Here is a 20,183-nt window from a genome sequence, read left to right on the forward strand (position 1 = left end):
GTTGAAGGGTGAAACAGAAGTGCCTTTTACTCTGTGAAGAGTTCTGCTAAAAATTAAATTGATGCCAACTGAGACCAAGCAACTATTTGTTTTATAGGAGAACAAACAATCACAATGGAACAAAACAACCAACTTTGTGCAGGCCCTAGAAAACATACATTATCTTTTCTCCATAATAACCCATAAAATAGATACTGTTAACTCACATTCACAGGCAAGATGAAGCTGGCTAGAAAATGCCAGAGTGCAGATATGACCCTGCGCTGTCTGGTTCCATAAGATGTGCAGACTCTTTCTAGGGGTCACAGAGGAGAAAAGATATCCAGATAGCATCTTCCTAACTTTGTCAGATATTAGTTCAAGCTCTGAATCCAAGTAGCAGAGTTTCTCTACATAAAACACTGCTGCTGACCCACTATTTCCAAACAAACAGAAACAACATATTCAATACCAATAAAAATATTCAATGTTTAAGAGTGGTGAGTTCAACACTGTCATTTGAGGTAAGAACTCATGACTTTCTTTTGCATTCATTAAAAATGTTGCTATTACTGTTCATCCCAAAGTTGCCTGCTGTGTGTGTTACTATAAAAAAAAAAAAATCTTTTCCAGCAAGAAATATGTATGAGGGAGACATAGTAACCGAACTGAGAATCATTTAAAACTCAGTCATATTTAACTGTTTTCTACGTGTTAAGAAAAAATATTTCATATTTTTTAATTATTTGAAGTGAATTGATTCAGTGATATGAGATTTTCTATAATGTTTCTAATACTGTAACTTCAATTGAAAAAAATCCCACCACTTTTCCCAACATGCCACCACCAAAAATTCTTAAAAGCAAAAATATTAGGGACTTCACAGTTAGAAATTTTCCACATTTCTATATCACTTTTGACACACCCAGAACTTCCTTAATTTCTGCATAAAATAATTTCCTTTCCCCTCCAGAAAGTAAACCATCTCTTGTAGACTCTTGAGGCATCAGCTAACTTGAAAATGTTAGATTCTCAGATACCTTGCCTTCATTTGATCTTCAGATAAACTAAATGCTTGCCAAAGTTCTAAACATGTCAAGAAATGTAAATAATGTCTTTAAAGTTCCTAAAGAAACATAATTTGGAAAGAACAAAACCAACGATGTCAACTGCCTTATATATGAATTTGTCCTAAGGACCAGGGATGCTCCTTCAGGGACTATGAAGACGCAGCTACCACCAGTGGTCAAAACCAATTTCCAGATACTGCTGTTGCCCACTGAGCATGGACCCAAGTCTCCCAACAGCCCAGTGTGATTGACCAGCTCGAATAGACAGGCGTGGAGACAAAGTGACTGAGAAGGCCTGGAATCAGATCTCTGTTCTATTACTTTACTCACAGTAGAATCTGGGACAAATAATTCCTTGGGGATCTCAGTTTGTTCATCTGTAAAAATGTTTATTGCTGTGGGTTTCAAATGATGTGGTGTACATTGAAGTGTTTTGTAAATGTAAAATATGTAAATTCAAGTTTCTATTAAGGGATTATAAACATTAAAGTAATTGTTACAGGCAAATGATTTTTTAAGACTCCTATCACTCAACTTGGGCAATTTATAGACAAAGATTTTCATAGCATGGCCTTAGTGAATATTTTCTCATTTTGCTTGATCAAAATTGCTTGTGTCAGTATTGTTGGCATATGCCTACAATCCCAGGAATTTGGAAGGCTGAGGCAGGAGGATCACAAGTTTGAGGCCAGGCTAGGCAACTTAGTGATAAGCTGTCTCAAAATAAAAACGTAAAAAGGGCTGCAGACATAGCTCAGTGGTAGAGCCTCCCAGATTTAATTCCTAGTAACACAAATAAAGCGTACACACAAAACAAAAACAAAAACAGTCAAAAAAAAAAAAAAAAAAAAAAGAAGAAGAAGAAAGAAAGAAATGCAAGAATAGCTGAAGGAACTTGTTAAAAACACAGACTGCAAGTACCCACTGCAGACTTGATGAGTCAGAATCTAAGAGAAAAACTCGATGAGAGGCCTAAATTTAAAAACCATTAGGAATGTATTTAATTTTTAAACTCATAGGGCCTCACTCCTTGCAGAGATAAGCCTGCCTCATATTTCTTATCAAAAACATAAATCAGATGTCTGTCAAAGTCACTGAATTTCTAACAAGAATTCATTTCAAAGCATGATTATCAAAGGCTCAGAAATGTTTTTCATTCATCTTGCCACCCTGAAGCTGGCAGAAAATGGTCTGCCAGTCAGCCTAGGAGAGATTTTTTTTTTTTTCTTTTGCAGGGCATGGCTCTGGGTGAAGTCCAAAGCTCAAATGAACATTGCCTCTGATGTTAGGATATCATGAGCTACACAATCTCAGTGTAGTTTATTTGCTTTTATGTCTTATTTTACATAAATGTTTCTCTCCCCTAAGCTACATGACTTCAGAGCTGCATGACTTTGCATGAGACATTTAACTTCTTGCTTCCTGGTATACAATAGAAATCATACCCACACCTCATGAGATTGCTGTGAGGAACAAGTGAAGTAATGTGCCATAGTACCCAGTATTCAGGAAAAGTGGAAAACTATTACCTTAGTTTGAACTTTGTTTTTTCTACCTTATTTCAAAGTCTCAGTAGGGAGAGCTAAATAGTGCGTCACTGGGGTATGTTCGGCAATACCCCAAGAGTAACCTCAGACTGAGCGTGAACTTCTAGGCCATTCCTCCCCGTACTGGGACATCCCACCACTCCAATTCTTATCTGTAAAGAGACGTTTAATCTAGAATGTCTCAGCAGGACATCATTGGCACTTTGGGACGCTGTTATTTGCATGGGACTGTCCCATGATGAGAGAGACCCAGCCATTTTGGCCCTCTCTTATCATGTTCTAGCCACAGTGATAAGCAAAAAGGACTAGGCCGACTTCAAAAACTTCTAAGGACAGGGAGGCTCCCTTCCCCCATCAAGAACCAGTGGCCTTCACAGGCCAATGCAGAGGGCAGCAGGTGCACCCTAAGGATCAGAGATATCCCTCCTTCCCACCCAGTCTTTTCCCCCATGTGACTTGAGTCTGTAACAGCTTACAACTCTTCTCCTCTTCACGTGTCTCAGAATTTGTATCAAACAGTACTGACATCACTCCACTTCTTCATGAAAATTTATGATTCCCTTCCACTTGCAGGTTCAAGGGTGATGCCCTCAGCCCAGCCTGGCATTTGCTCTGGGGCTGGAGTCACCACCTCTGACCTTATTTCATACTTGCATCTGGGCTTCATATTTTATTTTTTTATTTGGTGCTGGATGTTGAACCCAAGGACTTGCACCATGCTGAGCATGTGCTCTGCCACTGAAATATGCTCCCAGCTCTAGTCTTCTTGGGGAACTGAATCTAATCCCTGTGTTTCCATCACAGCGCACTTTATCTAATTGTTTTTCCAACAGTGTTTATTCATGATGATCCCGTACTTGAACATGCTTTTTTGGAACCTCCTGCTTCAATCTGGAAGTGAGCCAATAAATGATCATGTGTGTGTCCAAGGGCACTTACCCTTTGCATCTCTGGTTTTGCAAAGTTCTAATTTGTTCCCTTGGGATGTCCCCTCCTGTATATTCTTTAAGCCACCAGAGGAAGATGAGCAATGTTTATTTCACTGCTATGGAAGAATCCATAGTGCTTAAGGAAGGGAGCAGGGCACATCTAAGTGGATCCAAATGTACCTTCTAATGAAGATGAGTGTGGAAAATGTGCTGGAATGTTAAGTAGAGGTCAGTCCAGGACACGGCAGTCCCATGTGCTATTAGCACTCACTGGAGGCAATGAAAACTCTACAGCTAATAAATAATTCTTTTAAAGTGCAAATGAATAAAGTGAGTGCTGCTAACTCTTACCTTAATAGAATTTTATTTCACAGATTTTCAAAATAGGATTTATTCGGGTCATTTAAAAATGTTCTCAGAGCGATAATTCTACAGCAGCACCACAGGAAGCAGGACACATGTTCAAGAGCAAAAGTGAAATAAATATACACTTTTCAATCTCTGTGATTTTTTTTCTTCTAGCAGAGTTCTTACTGTCTCAAACAATGCTCTCTTAATCATTTCTTAAAGGCTGGCCTTATGCTGATAAATGCCACTGCAAACAATGACCCAAAAGTTCTAGGAAGCATCAAGTCTGACTCTCCCCAGTAGTACTTCAGAGACCTCTCATGACATCATCTGTCTGATGCTCTAAAGTGCCATACAATGAGTGGGTCCTCTGCTGATGACAGCAGTGACAGCTACAACCACAGGTGTGCCTGGAGCTCGTGCCCTAGAGTTCTTGATCAAGCGATGTGATGAGTGATTCATAGGGAGTACTTCCTTCAGTTACCATGACATGCACCAGTTGCTATTATTGGACCCTTTTTATGGATAAAAGTGAAGCATGTCTAAAAACACATGGGGTAAGCTATAGGGCCACTGTGGGACCCCAGCAGTCTGACTTTGATGAGGTTTACTTTGTCACTGCACTGAACCTACTCTCGGTTATGAGTGAGGAAGGGAGGTCAAAGTTCGCCTCCGACCACCAGACAAGGTTGTTGGGCAGAGGGGAAGGGCCTGTGGTTGACAGGCATTTCCTCAGCTCTCCAGAAAACCGTAAGCCCAGGTGGTAAAGGGTCTTACCCTGAACCACATCAGAGATAGTGAGGCAGGAGGAGCAGAGATAGTGAGATAGGAGGAGCATCCAGGGGGTCCAGTATGTATCCTCTCCTCAATCCACGCTGCTGCCACTTAGAAACTTCCCTTTTTCAGGTGAGGAACAACATAGATCCCAAATCACATGGGAAGATATTATGAAGATCAAATGTATAAATGGATTTAAAATAAATTTCTTTATAAAAATATATATAGGATGTTATTCTTTGATGTGTCATTTAGGCAATTAAGTGGAAAAGGAGGATAGAGATGACACGGCATGCTTCTAAGAGCAAATCTGTATGTCCCTTCTCTGTTGCATACCTTTCAAAAACGTATTGGTTTTGTTCCTATGGAGACATCACAACCGTGGCAACAGGAATATAGCTACTCTAGTAGTCATGTGGCTACTTTTCCATAACTTGTATTCCTTTGTTAACATCCTCAAATCCCCATTTTCATTCAAAAGGAGGTTTATGTTACCATTTAAAAAAATAACTGTCTTTGATGCTCTTGAACCTATATAAGGACGCAAATCTAACTATTTTAAAAATATGCATCAGTACAAAGAAATGTTTGTGTTTTGTTTATATAAGGGTAAATATGCAAATAAAAGGATTGTTACATGTGATTTTTTCTTTTACTTAGAAATGAATTGTAAATAAGGAGAAATAGAGTTTTTAAATGTATTTGCTTTGGGCATGGTGATGCATGCCTGTAATCCCAGCAATTAGGGAGGGTGAGACAGGAGGATCACAAGTTCAGGGGCAATCTCAGCAACACACAGAGACCCCCAGTAACTTAGTGAAAGCCTGTTTCAAAATAAAAAGTAGAAATCAGTTGAGGACGTAGCTCAGTGGTTAAATGGCCCTGAGTTCAAATCCCAGTACCAAATAAATAAATAAATGTATTTGCAAAGGTACCACTCTACCACCCAAAGTAGAGACTCCAGAAGCCTTTTGCCCTTATAAATCCATTATGAAAGTCAGCCATTCTCTCAGCTGGAGGAACACTTTCAAGCATCCTCTGGTAGTCATCTTGATTGGTTCTTCATAGTCCAGAGGTTCTGCTTCAAACAGCCTGAAATGAACAGGCTTCAGTGGTATCCCTTGGTCCCTAGCCCTTTGCTCTAGCTTGTCTTCCATGGCCATCTACATAGGTAAATATCAAGTCTGTGGGTCAAACGTGCCCCTCTGCATCTGATATTCCACACTTGGGTTTGGTGCACTGTCTTCAAATTTTACTTGGTTTTCCTGATTTTCCTTGTCCCTCGGGGCAGCTGATCTCATTTTCAGAAGCAGCTTCTAACCCCAGGCAGGTTTAGCTTGAAGTAACCAGAGTTCTGATAGTCTGGGAAAAAGGACGAGAGCTTGAGAAAGACTGGTTTGCACAGGGGCTGGGGGTGCCCAGGAGTAGCAGATAGGGAGACCTGGTAGTGATGTTTATGCATTCTTGAACTTCATAAATATATACTGAATCCCCACAGTGCCAACTGCTGGGCTATAATCCAGGGATTCTAAAATGTGTAAGATGACACAGGTCTGACCTTGAGGAATTCAAAGTCTTGCAAGTGAGGTGAAGAGCAGGATGTGGGAGGGAGTTATAAATACATTTCATTACATTTCTACTTTGGCCTTCTTAGGATTGTTGAGATGCTGCGTGTAAAATGCCCAGTAAGAAACTGGAACTTAGTAAATGCTTCATTATAACTTTAAAAGATGATCATTACTCTAAATTTTACCTGCAGAAGAAAGGAAGGGAATGCCATTTTCTAATCACTTATTTTCTAACAGGGAGTGTTTCTTGATGTTTTCACATCTTCAGCCCTCTGATCAAATGGAATACCGCTGAACATTCTGGTGACTCCAATGGTATGTCAAGGGTACCACCTCTTGACAGGAAGATAAAGGACTGTCTGGCACCAACAGCAAAGGCCTGGCCATCTTCCTTACAGAACAGAGAGGAATGGTTTTCTGGAATAAACAGATACCTCTCCTGAAAAAGATCTAGACCCTAAGAAACATGTTCTCTATGGCTAGCAAGTCCTTCCCTGAAAGGTTGAACGCTTTAAGCTCTTATTAAAAAGTCCTTAGCACAGAGCCAAGGATCAGATGGTGGATGGAGATGATGGATGGAGAAGGTATCTCAGTCTTTAAGGAGCTTAGAGCGCAAAAGGATTATGCAAAAAGTACGATACCACATAAATAACATAATATTTAAGATCTGAGAGTGGAAGTACAGACTGTGGTGCGGTAGAGAGTAACCATCTTCTTGAAAGGCAAGTTACTTTTAGAGATAATTATGACATTGATGAAAAGGTAGGCCCATGGTAGATGGTATCAAAAAAAGATGATATCAAAAAAAGATGGTGTCTTTGTTCTAAATAACTTTCTTTGATGATGGAAATTTTGCAAATCGGTGCCATCTAATAGAGCAGCCACTTGCCAAGTATGAGTATTGAAACACAAAATATTCATAATGAAAACATAAATTTTAAATGTAATTTAAATTAAGACACAATAGTGAGTCCTCATTGTGACCCACAGGTGGTTTAAAAGGCCAGACTCAGGCTAGGACAGTCATGGTAAAAAATGTTTCCACTGGTGAAAGAGAGATTGCAACACAGTGGTCTCTGAGGGATTGGGGAGCGGGGGTGATCACTTGGGGTTTCAAAGAAGGAGTCACAGTCTGAACTTGAGGGATGTTCAGAACATAACCTTTAGCTTTGCCTTTCTTGTTTGAACTTCTTTCATCAATCTCTAAGTTTTTAGAAACAGTCCTGCCTGTAACCCCCGCTGCTCAGAAGCTGAAGCAGGAAGATCTAAGTTTAAGGCCAGATTGGGTAATCTAGCAAGACCCTATCTCAAAGTTTAAAAATAGCAAGGGCTTGGAATGTAGCTCAATAGTAGAATGCCACTAGTCTCCATCCTGAGTACTAAAAAAAGTTTCAGTTATTTAGTTGTGCTTTGGGAAATTAAGGGAAAGATGATGTTATGTGGCTTAGAACCTTGATACCTGAACAAATCAGTAGAGCAAGGGCCACTAGAATACTAGTAATAAATACTAATAGTAGAGTAAGTTGGCTGCACATCTGAATCTTCAGGTCTAGCTCATAGTAAATGCTCTATAAATACTGAAAGTTGAACTCAATTTAGAAAGAAATTCTTTTTTTTTAAAGATTATTTTTTTTGAAAGAGTGTGAGAGAGAGAGAGAGAGAGAGAGAGAGAGAGAATTTTTTAATATTTATATTTTAGTTTTTCGGCGGACACAACATCTTTGTTTATATGTGGTGCTGAGGATCGAACCCGGGCCACACACATGCCAGGCGAGTGTGCTACCGCTTGAGCCACATCCTCAGCCCTAGAAAGAAATTCTTAAGGTAATATTTATCCATGAACATTGTTTTGCTCATGTATGTGCCAGACCATGCTAGCCCCTTGTGTGGAACAGAAATCGGACACTCTTATTTTTCCACCAATAGGCTAAGTAGTTGTAATATCTAAAGATACTGCTCTTCTATCATCCCTAAATTAAAATCTCTTAAAGCTATCTTTTGTATGATTTCAGTTCCAAATATAGTCTAGTACCAGTCAAAACCTTGTTTAAATGTCTGATATTTGGGAAAGGCCATCCACGTGTATGCTAACTAGTGTTTGAATCTGTGGCACATGAGCCAAGTGTTCTCCTACACAAATAGAACGTCATAGTGCCGGCCACAGTCTCTCAATTTTCCTGGGCAAGGTGATTTCACAGATGGAGATGTAGCATTACAGGCAATATGGAGCAACAAATTGAGCCTTTTGTAGCATAATAATTAAAGATATAACTATTCTCAATAGGATTCATATGCTAAAAATCCCTATTTCACATACACTATAGCATTTCCTTTGGCAAAGAATGAAAACCATATATCCATGTTTTCATTTCTACAACACATATCAAAACTTTTAAAACCTACATTTATTATACAGCTGTATTTACTGATTGTTCCCAGCTCCTTGGCAACACTTTCTCTGTTTCATCCTTCCAAGACTTATTTTGTATATTATAATTTGTAAACCACCTGAAATCCTTTTGGAAACATAAATCCTTAATCCTTTCAGAGGTCCAATCAGGAAGTACTAAATAACAAGACTAATAAAAGGATGCTTATTCAATTTTCTTCTCAAATGGAAAGTCGAATAATAATTTACAGAAGAAAGGTCAGTGGGAAGAGTGAAGATTAGTTCAGGTAGTCCATTATATTTGATGAAAAAACTCTTAGCCAGCAAGTATTCATCTATCTTCTTCAATCAATAAAAGGAGCTCTGCAGGTATCCACATAATATAATTTGGCCTTTAGTTCCTCCAGTGCACAGATGCTTCTTACAGGAATGATAATCAGTAGCAGCTCTGGTGTGTCTCAGTCACATTCTCTGCCCCAACAGAGCAAGAAGGATTTGTTAAGAGAGCAAGGGTCGAGCATATATTCAGAGAATGTCAATGCCATCTCTGCAGACTCAGTCCAAAGAATGAGGATTGCTGACACCGCACTACGGCATTCAGGGGCTACTGCATTAACTCCCACAGTGGACCTGGGAGGATGAACAGGCCTTCTCCGTGGATAATCCAAAGGAAATACTGGAGGTGTTGGATGGGATATCATATACATATGCAGCAAAATCACAATGTAGAAATCAAAATCGACATAACAAAAATCTAAGGAAAAGTGTTAATAAAACAGGGAAGCACACTACAAATGAGTTGCTGGAATTAATCTTTGTGGGTATTTATTTGCCACTAGCCGGAATCTGTTTTGTTGATGCATAAATTAGCGAGCACTACAAAGAATCACAGAGAGCAATTTGTTCTACTGTGTGCGCCCTTTGGTCACACTGCATTTGTTTCTGCCTGTTATCTGCTTTGGAAATGACTCTAGAAGTGTTGTCCTTGTTCCTGTTCTCCGGCTCTCTTTGCTAGCAGGTAGCCATTCCCTGGGCCACACTCTCAGCCCACAGTGCTGCACACAATTTTGAGACTCTTCCTTCTTTGGTCTCAACAAATGTGTACTCTTCCATGGTCAGAAAATAGAATCACCATCCCTAAAGACAAATGTGGCTACTGTTGTCTTTTTAAAATTGAACTCTAACCATCTCCTAGAACTATCCAAACTTAGTTCTGTGATTTATGGTTACGATCTGCAGCCAGTTCTTAGCAAACAAGGCTTAATGATTTTCCCTTCATCATTCTGAGCAGATAGGATCTGATTCCACCTTCCGTCCAGGGCCTCTTTCTTTCACATCTGCACTCCTGAGAGAACTGTGACCTAGAAAGACCCTGCTGGGATTGGGAAGCAGGTAGCCTCTATAGTATTAAAGTGTAGGTGCTGGATGAAGAGTAACCAAGTTACAACAGGGTTGGAACCTAAAACAGACAAGCTCTTAATAGAGAGTTCTCCTCAGCACGGTAAAACAAGTTATCCATTACCTGCTGCTGAGAGAAGCAGAAGTTGCTGGGTGTGAGTGACAACTGAGGTCTCCTGTAAGTACAATGAAATTCTTCCACAGCCTTCAGCAGGGAAGGCTACAAGGCCTCTTTAATTAGGAATGATCAAGAAAAATGCTTTTCTAAGTCAGTGAGAAGTCTGGATTTTAACCTATTTTAAACAAAAGCAAGCGTGGTTATTTTAAACCATGACGAGTTGGGCAAGGTTAACTATGTGAGTCTAAGGTCTTCAACGATCTTTAATCAATAAATGAACTTCTTCTGTAATTACCACAGCCATTTGTTCTAATGTAAATTGTTTTAATGTAAATGAATGCTCTGGAATTGCTTGAAGGAGTTGGAAAATACTATAATTTGTGTTCTTTTAAATTGCTTAACCATTCCCCCAAACTTATTTTCGGCAGCATTTCTGAACAATGGTACAAAGACAACCTCAGATACTACCCTGACATGAATTTTCCAAATGTCCTAATTAGAAGATGTGACTTAATGAGTTTTTCTTTTCTTTTTTTTAAAATTTTACTGTGTATTATATAAATAAAGCCAGAAGAAGGCATCATGAAACGAACTCCAGTTTTAACATTGATATATCTGGTTTATACTTGGCTTAAAGAAGTGCTTAACGTTGTCCTTCAAAGAGTCAGAGTGGGCCTTGGCTCTGCCACATCAAGGATGTAGTTAATACACTAAGAACGAAGCTTTAGTGTGGAAAGAACTAACTGGCACTCTCAAGTCATTGAAACTGATAGAGGCTGTTAATAAGCTGATGACAATGGTGCAGGAAATAGACTTTACATTAGTGCAGTCTGAGCTCTTATTAATTTTTATAGAACTGATGAATTATAAGAATAATGGACTCCTTTAAGTTGCTTAAGGGAAATGGAATCCTGGAGTAATTAAGAGCTTTGGGGCTGAAATCCTGCCTCTTCCAAACTGCCTAGCTCTCTGATCCTGGAGCTGCTACTTTTTAGCTCTAAGCCTTGGTTTCCTCTTTTGTAAAATAGTTGTAAATCACACTTCCCTTCCTATTAGGATAAGTGAGATAAAATGCTTGGCCTGGCACTTCCTACCCAGTAAATACTTAAAAAATAGTATTACTTCTATTACTGTTACTGCTAGTCCTGGCATTATGCCCTGACTTCCTATCTCATCTTATCCCATTCCTCTTCTAACAAAGTTTCAGCAGAAGTAGTATTTCAGAGGTTATGTTCAGAGTAATATTGCTGCTGCTGTTGATGGTATGTGAGGTACTGTGGTCAGGGCTTTGTACGTACTACCTCTTAATTGTCACAGTGACTTGAGGGAGAGGTGTTATTAGTTTATTACGATTATTAAATTTCATAATTCCCATTATTCATCTTATAAATGAAACTTATAGACGCACAGAAGTCAAAGCCAAACTTTGAACTCTGCAGTATGAATTCAGAGTCCATTCTTTCAGCTGCGACTCCTTCCTATTTCTAACCTCAATTCTATTTCCGACAGTGATGTTTCTGATGATCAGGCCTCAAGTTCAGAGCAGTGTTACTGTGTTTGGGTGTCCAAGCTGCTCTTGGGTGGCGTGCATGACATTCTAGTTCTTTCTCAATGAGAGCCTGAGTGGTTAGGGAATCTTGTCACTCATTTTAAAAGCGTAAAGGAGACCAAAAGATTCTGAAGGGTGGGAAGTGTGGGCCTCATCTGGATATGGTAAAGCACATTCCCACCTTTAGTGTGGAGACCCTAATCCCGAGAGCACTCTCAGTGCCAGCTGAACAATTTTTAGCAGTTCCATTAATTTCCACTTGGGGAAGTCTTGGCAGTTCCCCACCTTGATTACTAGAACCACACATTCAATATATCCACTTATTACTCATCACCCACCCATGTAGCCCGGTGTTGATTTAGTTTTCCTGCTAGGAAACTGGCACACCTATATAACCAAGAAAATGTGCTAGGGTGAGTAGGAGATACAGTTTTCGCTGATTGGAAGAACCCTTGGCGGTCAACTGTCCCAACCTCTTCCTTACGCTGGAAAAAGAAGAGTTAAAGATCATTCCAAATGCTTAAAGTCATCACACATCGCTGTGCTCTTACCCTTGCAGTGAAGTCCACAGCAGCCGCTCGGTTTAACAGCAACGTGGCTACATTGATATTTCCATAGTGAGCAGCTATGTGGAGCGGAGTGAAGCCACTCTGTAAAGAAAACACAGCAGACATTCAATTGATTCCTGCCAGTTCTTTGTCTGACAGGTTACTATCATAATCTTTCCCAAATAAAAATGAGGAAGCAAAATATGCTGAGATCCACATTCTATTCTGAACTAGGTTCCGATCAGTGCCAGCTGCTCACTGGGCTTCTAATACACCCCACACTCACGGGCAAAGAAACAGCCAGGGAAAAAAATCCCAGGGTAGCAATGGATCGATTTCGTTAATCTAGTAAATGGAACTACATAAAAACCCACATTTCAAAAAGTTAAAATAAGGATCATAAGAAAAAACTTTTTAGCTCAAAGAAAGCTTGAACATTATTATTTTAAAGCTGTTTTATTACTTATGGTAGAATAGATCATTGAAACTCTTCATCGAAATTCAATTAGTTTTATATATTCACCAAAGTAAATGCCAATTTTAATGACTCAAACAATTTTGGGGGAAGCAATACTAGCACACAATTGATTGTGCATAATGGGTGACTGTATTCTATAAAGATTCCACAAGTTGATCTCTTTGTTAGCAAATGCCTATTCACTAGCAGTTTTCTTGATGTTTTTTTCCTAAACCATGATCATTTTACTTCCTTAAAAGTGCTAAACATGCAGCGATTCACTTAGTCCCCAAAGATTGAAACCTTAGAGGAACTAGATGCATTTCTAGTGTGTGAGCAAGCTTCTTAGCCATGCCAGCCGTCCGACTCTTGTGGAAGGTGGGTCATATTGTCACCTTTCTGAGGTAACTTTCCCTTTGCTGACACCAGAGAGGGCAAGTGTCATGCAGAACCCTAAAGAATCAATTCTGGAGGAGTAGAATGACAGGGTTGTCTGCAGCTTCAGGTATAGTTGATAAGCATCTAAAGTGTCAAAACTCTTCAGGTCACATGCAACACATTTAAGTTCCAGGGATTCCTAAATCTTCCCTTCCAACACCAAGTTCAGCTGCAGAAAGCCCTGGTACTCAAACTACTGTCTGCTCTAGCACATGCTCCTTTGCGGGGCAGGGAATAAAGCAGGTATCTAGCCTACAGAAGGCAATGCAAAGGAAGGAAGGAAATGAGGCAGCAGCACTACGTAATGGGTAAGTGATGATGCGATATAGATCATACATATATGTAGATATATATATATATATACCTCTGTTGTTCTATTCACCACCATCTAGGTTAACACATTTGGAAGCAAAGAGGAGGAAAAAATGAACGGTTAGTTCACTATTGGTGACATGGTTTGCAGAAAGCTCATGACAGCTTAGGAATGATGATGAAAGCTATAATGGAAGCACAAAAGGCACAGAGAAAGCTAGACTGAATGGAGGGCGCCACGCGACGACCTAGTCCAGTTGCCACATTTCCTTCACAGAGACTTTCAAGTAAGACATGTCAAGACAATGGGAACTTCCAGCTGTGGCTCTCGCGGCTGGCATGCTTTCCGCAGCTGATCTACACTCAGTTTACTGCCTGTCATCTCAGACATCAACAGAAGCTTACTGGGGCACACTGTCTTTGGCAATTTGTGACTTTTCACCCTGATATTTGAGTTGCAGTGTTTAATACATTCCCAATATGTATTAAAAGGAAGGAAACTATCAATTGCACATCAGCGGTTTCTTTTGTGGGGGGCTCCCTTTTAGCACGCACGGGGCAGCACCTGCAGCATCCTTTAGCTTTTTATGTTAAGGGAGGGTGTGCGTTCTCTCGACTGGCTTGGACACACATTTTTCAATCCTTTCAGTGAAGGTAAGTTTTGGGCATGAGTTTGCCAAGAGAGAGACCAGGCGTCCTTAAAGGCCATGTGTCTGACTCAGGATTGCTGCAGGAAAGGCCTGCGTCCCTGGGCCTCACCTTTGACTCCACATCTGCGTTGTTGTCATTCTGCAGCAGCAGGGCCGCGGCTTTCGTGTCATCTTTTCGGGCTGCGATGTGAAGAGCTGGAAGACGCACTTTGCCTTTCGTGTCATTCTCTAGGAGGAGTGAAACTACTTGGTCGTGACCTTGTTGCAAAGCTACAGCCAGTGGTGTGAAGCCATCCTGCAAATGAATGGATGCATCAAGATGGGTGAACATTTTCTTTTTGATCCAATTAAATAAGAAAGCAGCCATATCAATTTTTGCTTGAGGTGAATTAAAAGCTAACTTTATATTCAAATAGACATATATTTGGAAAGACATTTATCTATTCAAAACAGAAATCGTAAGATCATAAAAATTTCTTGCTAAGCATTTTTCCTCCTCTGTTGAAAAGTAGCACTTACATATTAATTGGAAAAAGTCTGCAAATATACAAAAGTACTACATAAAAAAGAAAAAAAATTTATAATTTCAGTACACATAAAATCATCTCAATAAAATAAGAACACTTCAGTTCTCTAGGCAAAGTTTTGCCAAAAGCTTATTTAAATATGATGTAAAAATTTTTACTGATATAGATGGGGTTTGTGCCTACCTGTTCTTTAGCATGTTGCCTAGCATAAACCTGGTGCCCTGTCAGTATCATAAATTAATCAACCATTGTCATTGCTGTTTTAAGAAAGGTCCACATGAAAGACTCTTGCTTTCTTTCACCAATAAGGAAAGACAACACATTGATCTTGCAGAATTCAACTTTAGCTACATTTTTTTTTTGTTAAATTGTATTGTGGATTGACAAATCATAATTATATATAGTTATGGGGTAAATATGATTTATGAATATGATGTGGCATGATTAAATCAACTTAATTAACATATCCACCACCTCAATTACTTTTATCCTTGTGATGAGAACATTTGAAATTTATTTTCTCAGCAATTTTGAATTGTACAATATGCTATTACTAACTACATTCACCCATCTGTGTCATAGACCTTTTCCTCCAAAAACTTCATTCCTCCTGTTTGAGACTTGGTCCTCTTTGTCCAATATTTTTCCACTCTCCCCAGCCCTAAGCCTCCGGTACCCACTGTCCTAATCTGTGTGTCCATGAGCTTTACTAAAACATGACTTCAGAATAAATTTGGATGTAAGTGCACACTCTACATTTTGCATCTTCCCTTTGTTTTTCCCTGGAACTTGACAAAAATGAGACAGCTATAGATCTCACAGCGTTTCATTAATTTATTTCATTAATTTCTGTGTAATCTAGAGTTGCTGACGATAGGATAAGCAGCACAGGGTAGAACATTCTAAGACTCACAAATTTTAACTTTGCAATGTTTCCATTATTGTAAGCTCAAAAATTTATTAAAATTCATTTTTACTGTAGAGTTTTCAAACAGACTACTTATTACTTTTATTTATTAGTGCATTATAGTTGCAAAAATTAGTGGGTTTCATTTTGAACTATTCTTAAATGCATATAACATATTTTTCTCCTTTTCCTGATTCTTTTATTTCTGTGGTCCTATAGTATAATTAGAGGACTACTCTAATACAAGAGCATTTGTAAAGGGGAGGAAGGAAACCTGGTCAGTTTAACATCTTTGTTGGTCTTCTGAAATCACCACTTTTATTTTTTCCTTTGTTGGAAAATAATCAAGTGCCTCTACTACTTATCTGACTGAACACAAAACTGCACACTTCGGTTGAAAGAATGTGTAAAACATTGGCACAAAGCACTTAAGGGACTATACTGGCCAGTCTTGTCCCACATAAAACCTTCCCACCAGTTTTCAGACTAACTCTGGATGGGCAAATTCCTACCCTGGCATCCCTAATGGCATTTTCCCCTCCTTGAAATGCCCTCCTCTTCTCTGTGTACAAATCCTATCTAAGCTCAAGCTTTAAGATCCAGTTTAAAGGCCACCTGTTCCTCTTCACTCTACTACTCAAGAAGACAGGAAGGAGAAGGGGAAGGAGGATAGTGGGAAGGGGAGAAGGAAAAGAAGAAAATGGAAATCCCTACTTAACTAGGAGGATATTTTCTCTTCAGTTTGATGGCTAATAAAAAAGCCAGTAGACACTTAAGGACATAAGGATATGAACATTTACAGTTTACTCTTATAAGAGAAGTAGTACACAAAGCAATAGTAATACGTGATCTCAATTTCACATAGATAAATATCTGTGTGTATCATATATTGATACAAAAACATTTGGATGAATAAACTGTTTTCTCAAGGGAAATTTACATCACCATTTTTCTTTTTATTGAATGTTATCATTATGTGATATTATTACATTTACAAAAGAAAGAAAAAATTCTTTTTTTTTTTTTTTCAGTACTGGGAATTGAACCCAGGGCCTGGTGCATAGTAGGCAAGTATACTACAACTGGGCTATGGCTCCAGCCCTGAAAAATGCATTTTTATATGAGAGAGCAAAAACAAGAAAATTGCATATGAAGAATTAACTTTGCATCTCATTTTAAAAACCTGCACAGTGCCTAAGGGTAAAAATAAAAGTCTACTTCTGTTCTGAATCAAAACAAAATGGCTGCATTTCCATCGACCATCAACATGCATTTATATATTCACAGCCTGTTCATAAAGGACAGTCCTGTGTACCACATAATAAACTGCAAACTGAGCTGATTATCACTGACAAGAATATGTTTCCTGCATAAGCCAATTAAGGACATAAAGACACCAACTCTAAGGTGTTAATTGCTAAAATTAGACGCTCTATATTTTGTTTCAAATACAAGCTTAAATAGTGTGGTTTGCTTTGTTCAGTTATTCTTAAAAGTATGAGCAGAAAAGAAATATGATAGAAACTACCAAGAACAGGGTCCATGCCCTGGTTGTTCAAGGGTGGACCTTCACTACCTTGTGGAGAGTTTGACATGTAAGAGGTATGCTACAGAATTTCAATAAGCAAATATTTTGCTTAGAGAATAACTATGATCTGCAGATATATAGGGTAAAATTTGATATGCAGTACACAGCAATATAAAAATAGAGTTTAAAAAACCTAGTATGCCAAAGATTTTATACATATATGAGATATAAATTGAATAGCATGCTTACTGAAAAAAGTGTTTAAAGAAATTTGGCAGATATCTTTCAGTAAATTAAAAATCCTATTAAAAACTTCCTATTTAAAGGATCCCTTAATTGCCCCTGATTGTTCTGTAAATACAGACTTCTGTATAAATGTCACCAATTTGATGGCTAATAAAAAAGCCATACTATAGTTAGAATATCATATCAATCATATGAATAAAAGGATTCATTTCTTATTGCTATTTTTATTTTCTATGCCAATAATCCACAAGAGAAAAAAATCAGTAGATTGAACATCTGCAGGGAACCAGATGTTCTCTATGTAGAGATGTAACAGTAACAGTAGCTCTCAAGAAAATAGAGATTTTACTTGTATTTACAGAGAACATTTATTTATTTCTCTTCATAAAACTAAGAAATAACAACATTAAAGTACTGAAAAAGAATACAAACTTTAGAAAATATATGCATCTTTTGCCAAAGACTGAATCTATTATTTCAGGATCTATTTTAGGACCTTTTTAGAAGTTACTTGTGGTTTTGTACTTCTTGGATCTTAAAAACTTAAAATATAGGACAATTTAGCAATTAACTTACAAGCTAATGCAAATCTATTCACAGTAAGTTGGGCTTATACTTGCTTCTAAAGAAGAGCTACTGAAAAGAAAAAAAAATAGAAAGCACAGAGAAAAATAACTAATCTCTAATGTGTAGCAGTTACATATTTATCAAATAATAGACTCAAAAGAAACAGATGTTTAAAGGGTGCTATATATATTAAAAATTGCTTTATATCCAAGTTTTGATTGCTTTTCAAAGAAGACTGACAATGGAACAGCATACTCTCAAATATGTTTAAAAAATATGAACATTGTACTCCCTGCCTTCTCAATCAGGAACTTGCACATTATATTGTATCAGCTTTTTAATGATTTTATCAAAGCAAAACCCCCAAATTTTAAAAAGTTGAAAAAACAGTTCTGCAAGATAGCAGATCAACAAAAGTGGTTTTTTTAGAAGATCATGAACTATGCACAAAAAGGGTTTTCAAAACTTTTCTCAAGTTGGGTGCAGTGGTGCACGCTTATAATCTGAGCAACTAGGAGGTTGAGGCAAGAGGATTGAAAATTGAAGATCAGTCTCAGAAACTTAGTGAGGCCCTGTGCAACTCGTCAAAATAAAAAACATAAAAAGTGCTGGAAGTGTGGGTCAGTGGTAATGTGCCTCTGAGTTAAATAATCCCCAGTACAGAAAACCACAAAAACACAAAAAACAAACCTTTTTTCAAGTTTAGTAGTGAATTTAGGTAAAGAAATCTTACAGCCAGGCACGGGGGTGCATGCCTGTAATCCCAGAGTCTCAGAAGGCTGAGGCAGGAGGATTGCCAGTTCAAAGCCAGCCTCAGCAACTTAGCCAGGTACTAAGCAAATCAATGAAACCCTGTCTCTAAATAAAATGAGTTGTAGGCAAATGTTCCATATGTTTTTAAATATGGGGATGGAAGTAAAGAATCTGTTTATTTTGGGAGACTTGTTGGTTCCCCCCTACCCCTACTTTTGACCTTTTCTTTGAATTTAAGATATCTAACTCTAAAATTAAATAAAAAGTTTGTGGTTCTTAATGTTTTTTTTCTCATAAAATGATTGTTGAAGAACATGAACCAAAAGTTGCTTTCAACAGTACAACACTTTGTTGAATCTTAATAATTCGCAATTTTTTCCTTGGCTGTTCAAAAATATAAAGCAAGAAAGAAGAGCTACTTAGCTATATGAACTTGATGTTGGAAAATACTACCCAACAACCACAAGAACACTGTGCAATCACTTTCATTAGGACATTTATATTATTTGGTATCTCCATTCAAAAATAGAAATCAATTTGTCTTAACCAACAATGCATGCCCTGCCCTCATTCTTCCTGCATGGACCTGTGCATCCTACCTGAGGTACTGTGCTCAGAACAACTACTCTTGAGGGTAAACAGAGGCCCTGCTCTGTGCCTAGCAAATATTCTATTTATTTATTTTTAACTGATACATAAAAATTGCATATATTTACGGGGTACCATGTAATATTTCAATATAGGGATGTGTTGTACAATTGTTCAAATCGAAGTAATGATATCTCCTCAAATATTGATCGTTTCTTTATAGTAAAAACATTCCAAGTCCTTTCTTCTCTTTGGAAATAGACATTTTCATTGTCTCTGGTCAGCCTACTATGCAATACAGCTCCTAGCAAATGTTTGTTCTTTTGATACCAGCCAGTGTTATTTCTCAAGTAGTTTTATGAATATTACAGTAAAAATAATAAAGTCTCATAATATAATTCTCCAGCAGTATTGAAGGGTATAAAGTGAGATGACTCTCTCCTAATTCTTACAGCAAAGTACTAATGGCAAAATACTGCAGATACTTTCTTATGTTAGTAGGTAGAGTCTTGTCTCATTTTTAACAAGCCAAATAGCATTTTATTGTATACCAACATTTATTAAACAGGATCCCCACTTGTGCATGTTTAGGTTCTGTTTAGTTTTTTAGTTTAGTTTATTACAAATTAATGTTAATGAACATTCTTATATAGTATTATTTTTGCATTCTAATATATCTGTAATATAAATTCTTAGTATGGAGCTGCTAAGTGAAAAGGTATGTAAATATTAATTTTTTGATAGTTACTACAAAAGTTTTGTAACCATTATCAATTCATCAATATTATAGGAAAATTCTGGTTTCCTTTCTCAACCTATTTTATTGTTTAATGGTCAAATGATTGGATCTCTGTCTTTAGACAGATTAATGAGTTCATATTTCTTTGACTATGAATGAGGGTGAGAGTACTTTCATGTAGTCACAATTTCTTTATTCATCTAGTGATTTCCCCAGGAAGTATTTATTTCAAAAAGTAAATGAGATTATGT

General features: G+C 37.9%; 1 protein-coding gene across 1 annotated transcript in view; it reads right to left on the reverse strand.

The window, feature by feature from the left end:
* Positions 1-20,183, reverse strand: part of Ank3 (ankyrin 3) — a 321,771-nt gene that overhangs the window by 192,308 nt on the left and 109,280 nt on the right. Inside the window, exons 6-7 of the mRNA XM_076834218.1 lie at positions 14,187-14,372; positions 12,224-12,322 (exon numbers count right to left, since the gene is read on the reverse strand). Coding sequence (XP_076690333.1) covers positions 12,224-12,322; positions 14,187-14,372 — 285 coding nt within the window. The remainder of the gene's footprint in view (positions 1-12,223; positions 12,323-14,186; positions 14,373-20,183) is intronic.

Source organism: Callospermophilus lateralis, chromosome 15 (assembly GCF_048772815.1).
Source record: "Callospermophilus lateralis isolate mCalLat2 chromosome 15, mCalLat2.hap1, whole genome shotgun sequence".
Lineage (NCBI taxonomy): Eukaryota > Metazoa > Chordata > Mammalia > Rodentia > Sciuridae > Callospermophilus > Callospermophilus lateralis.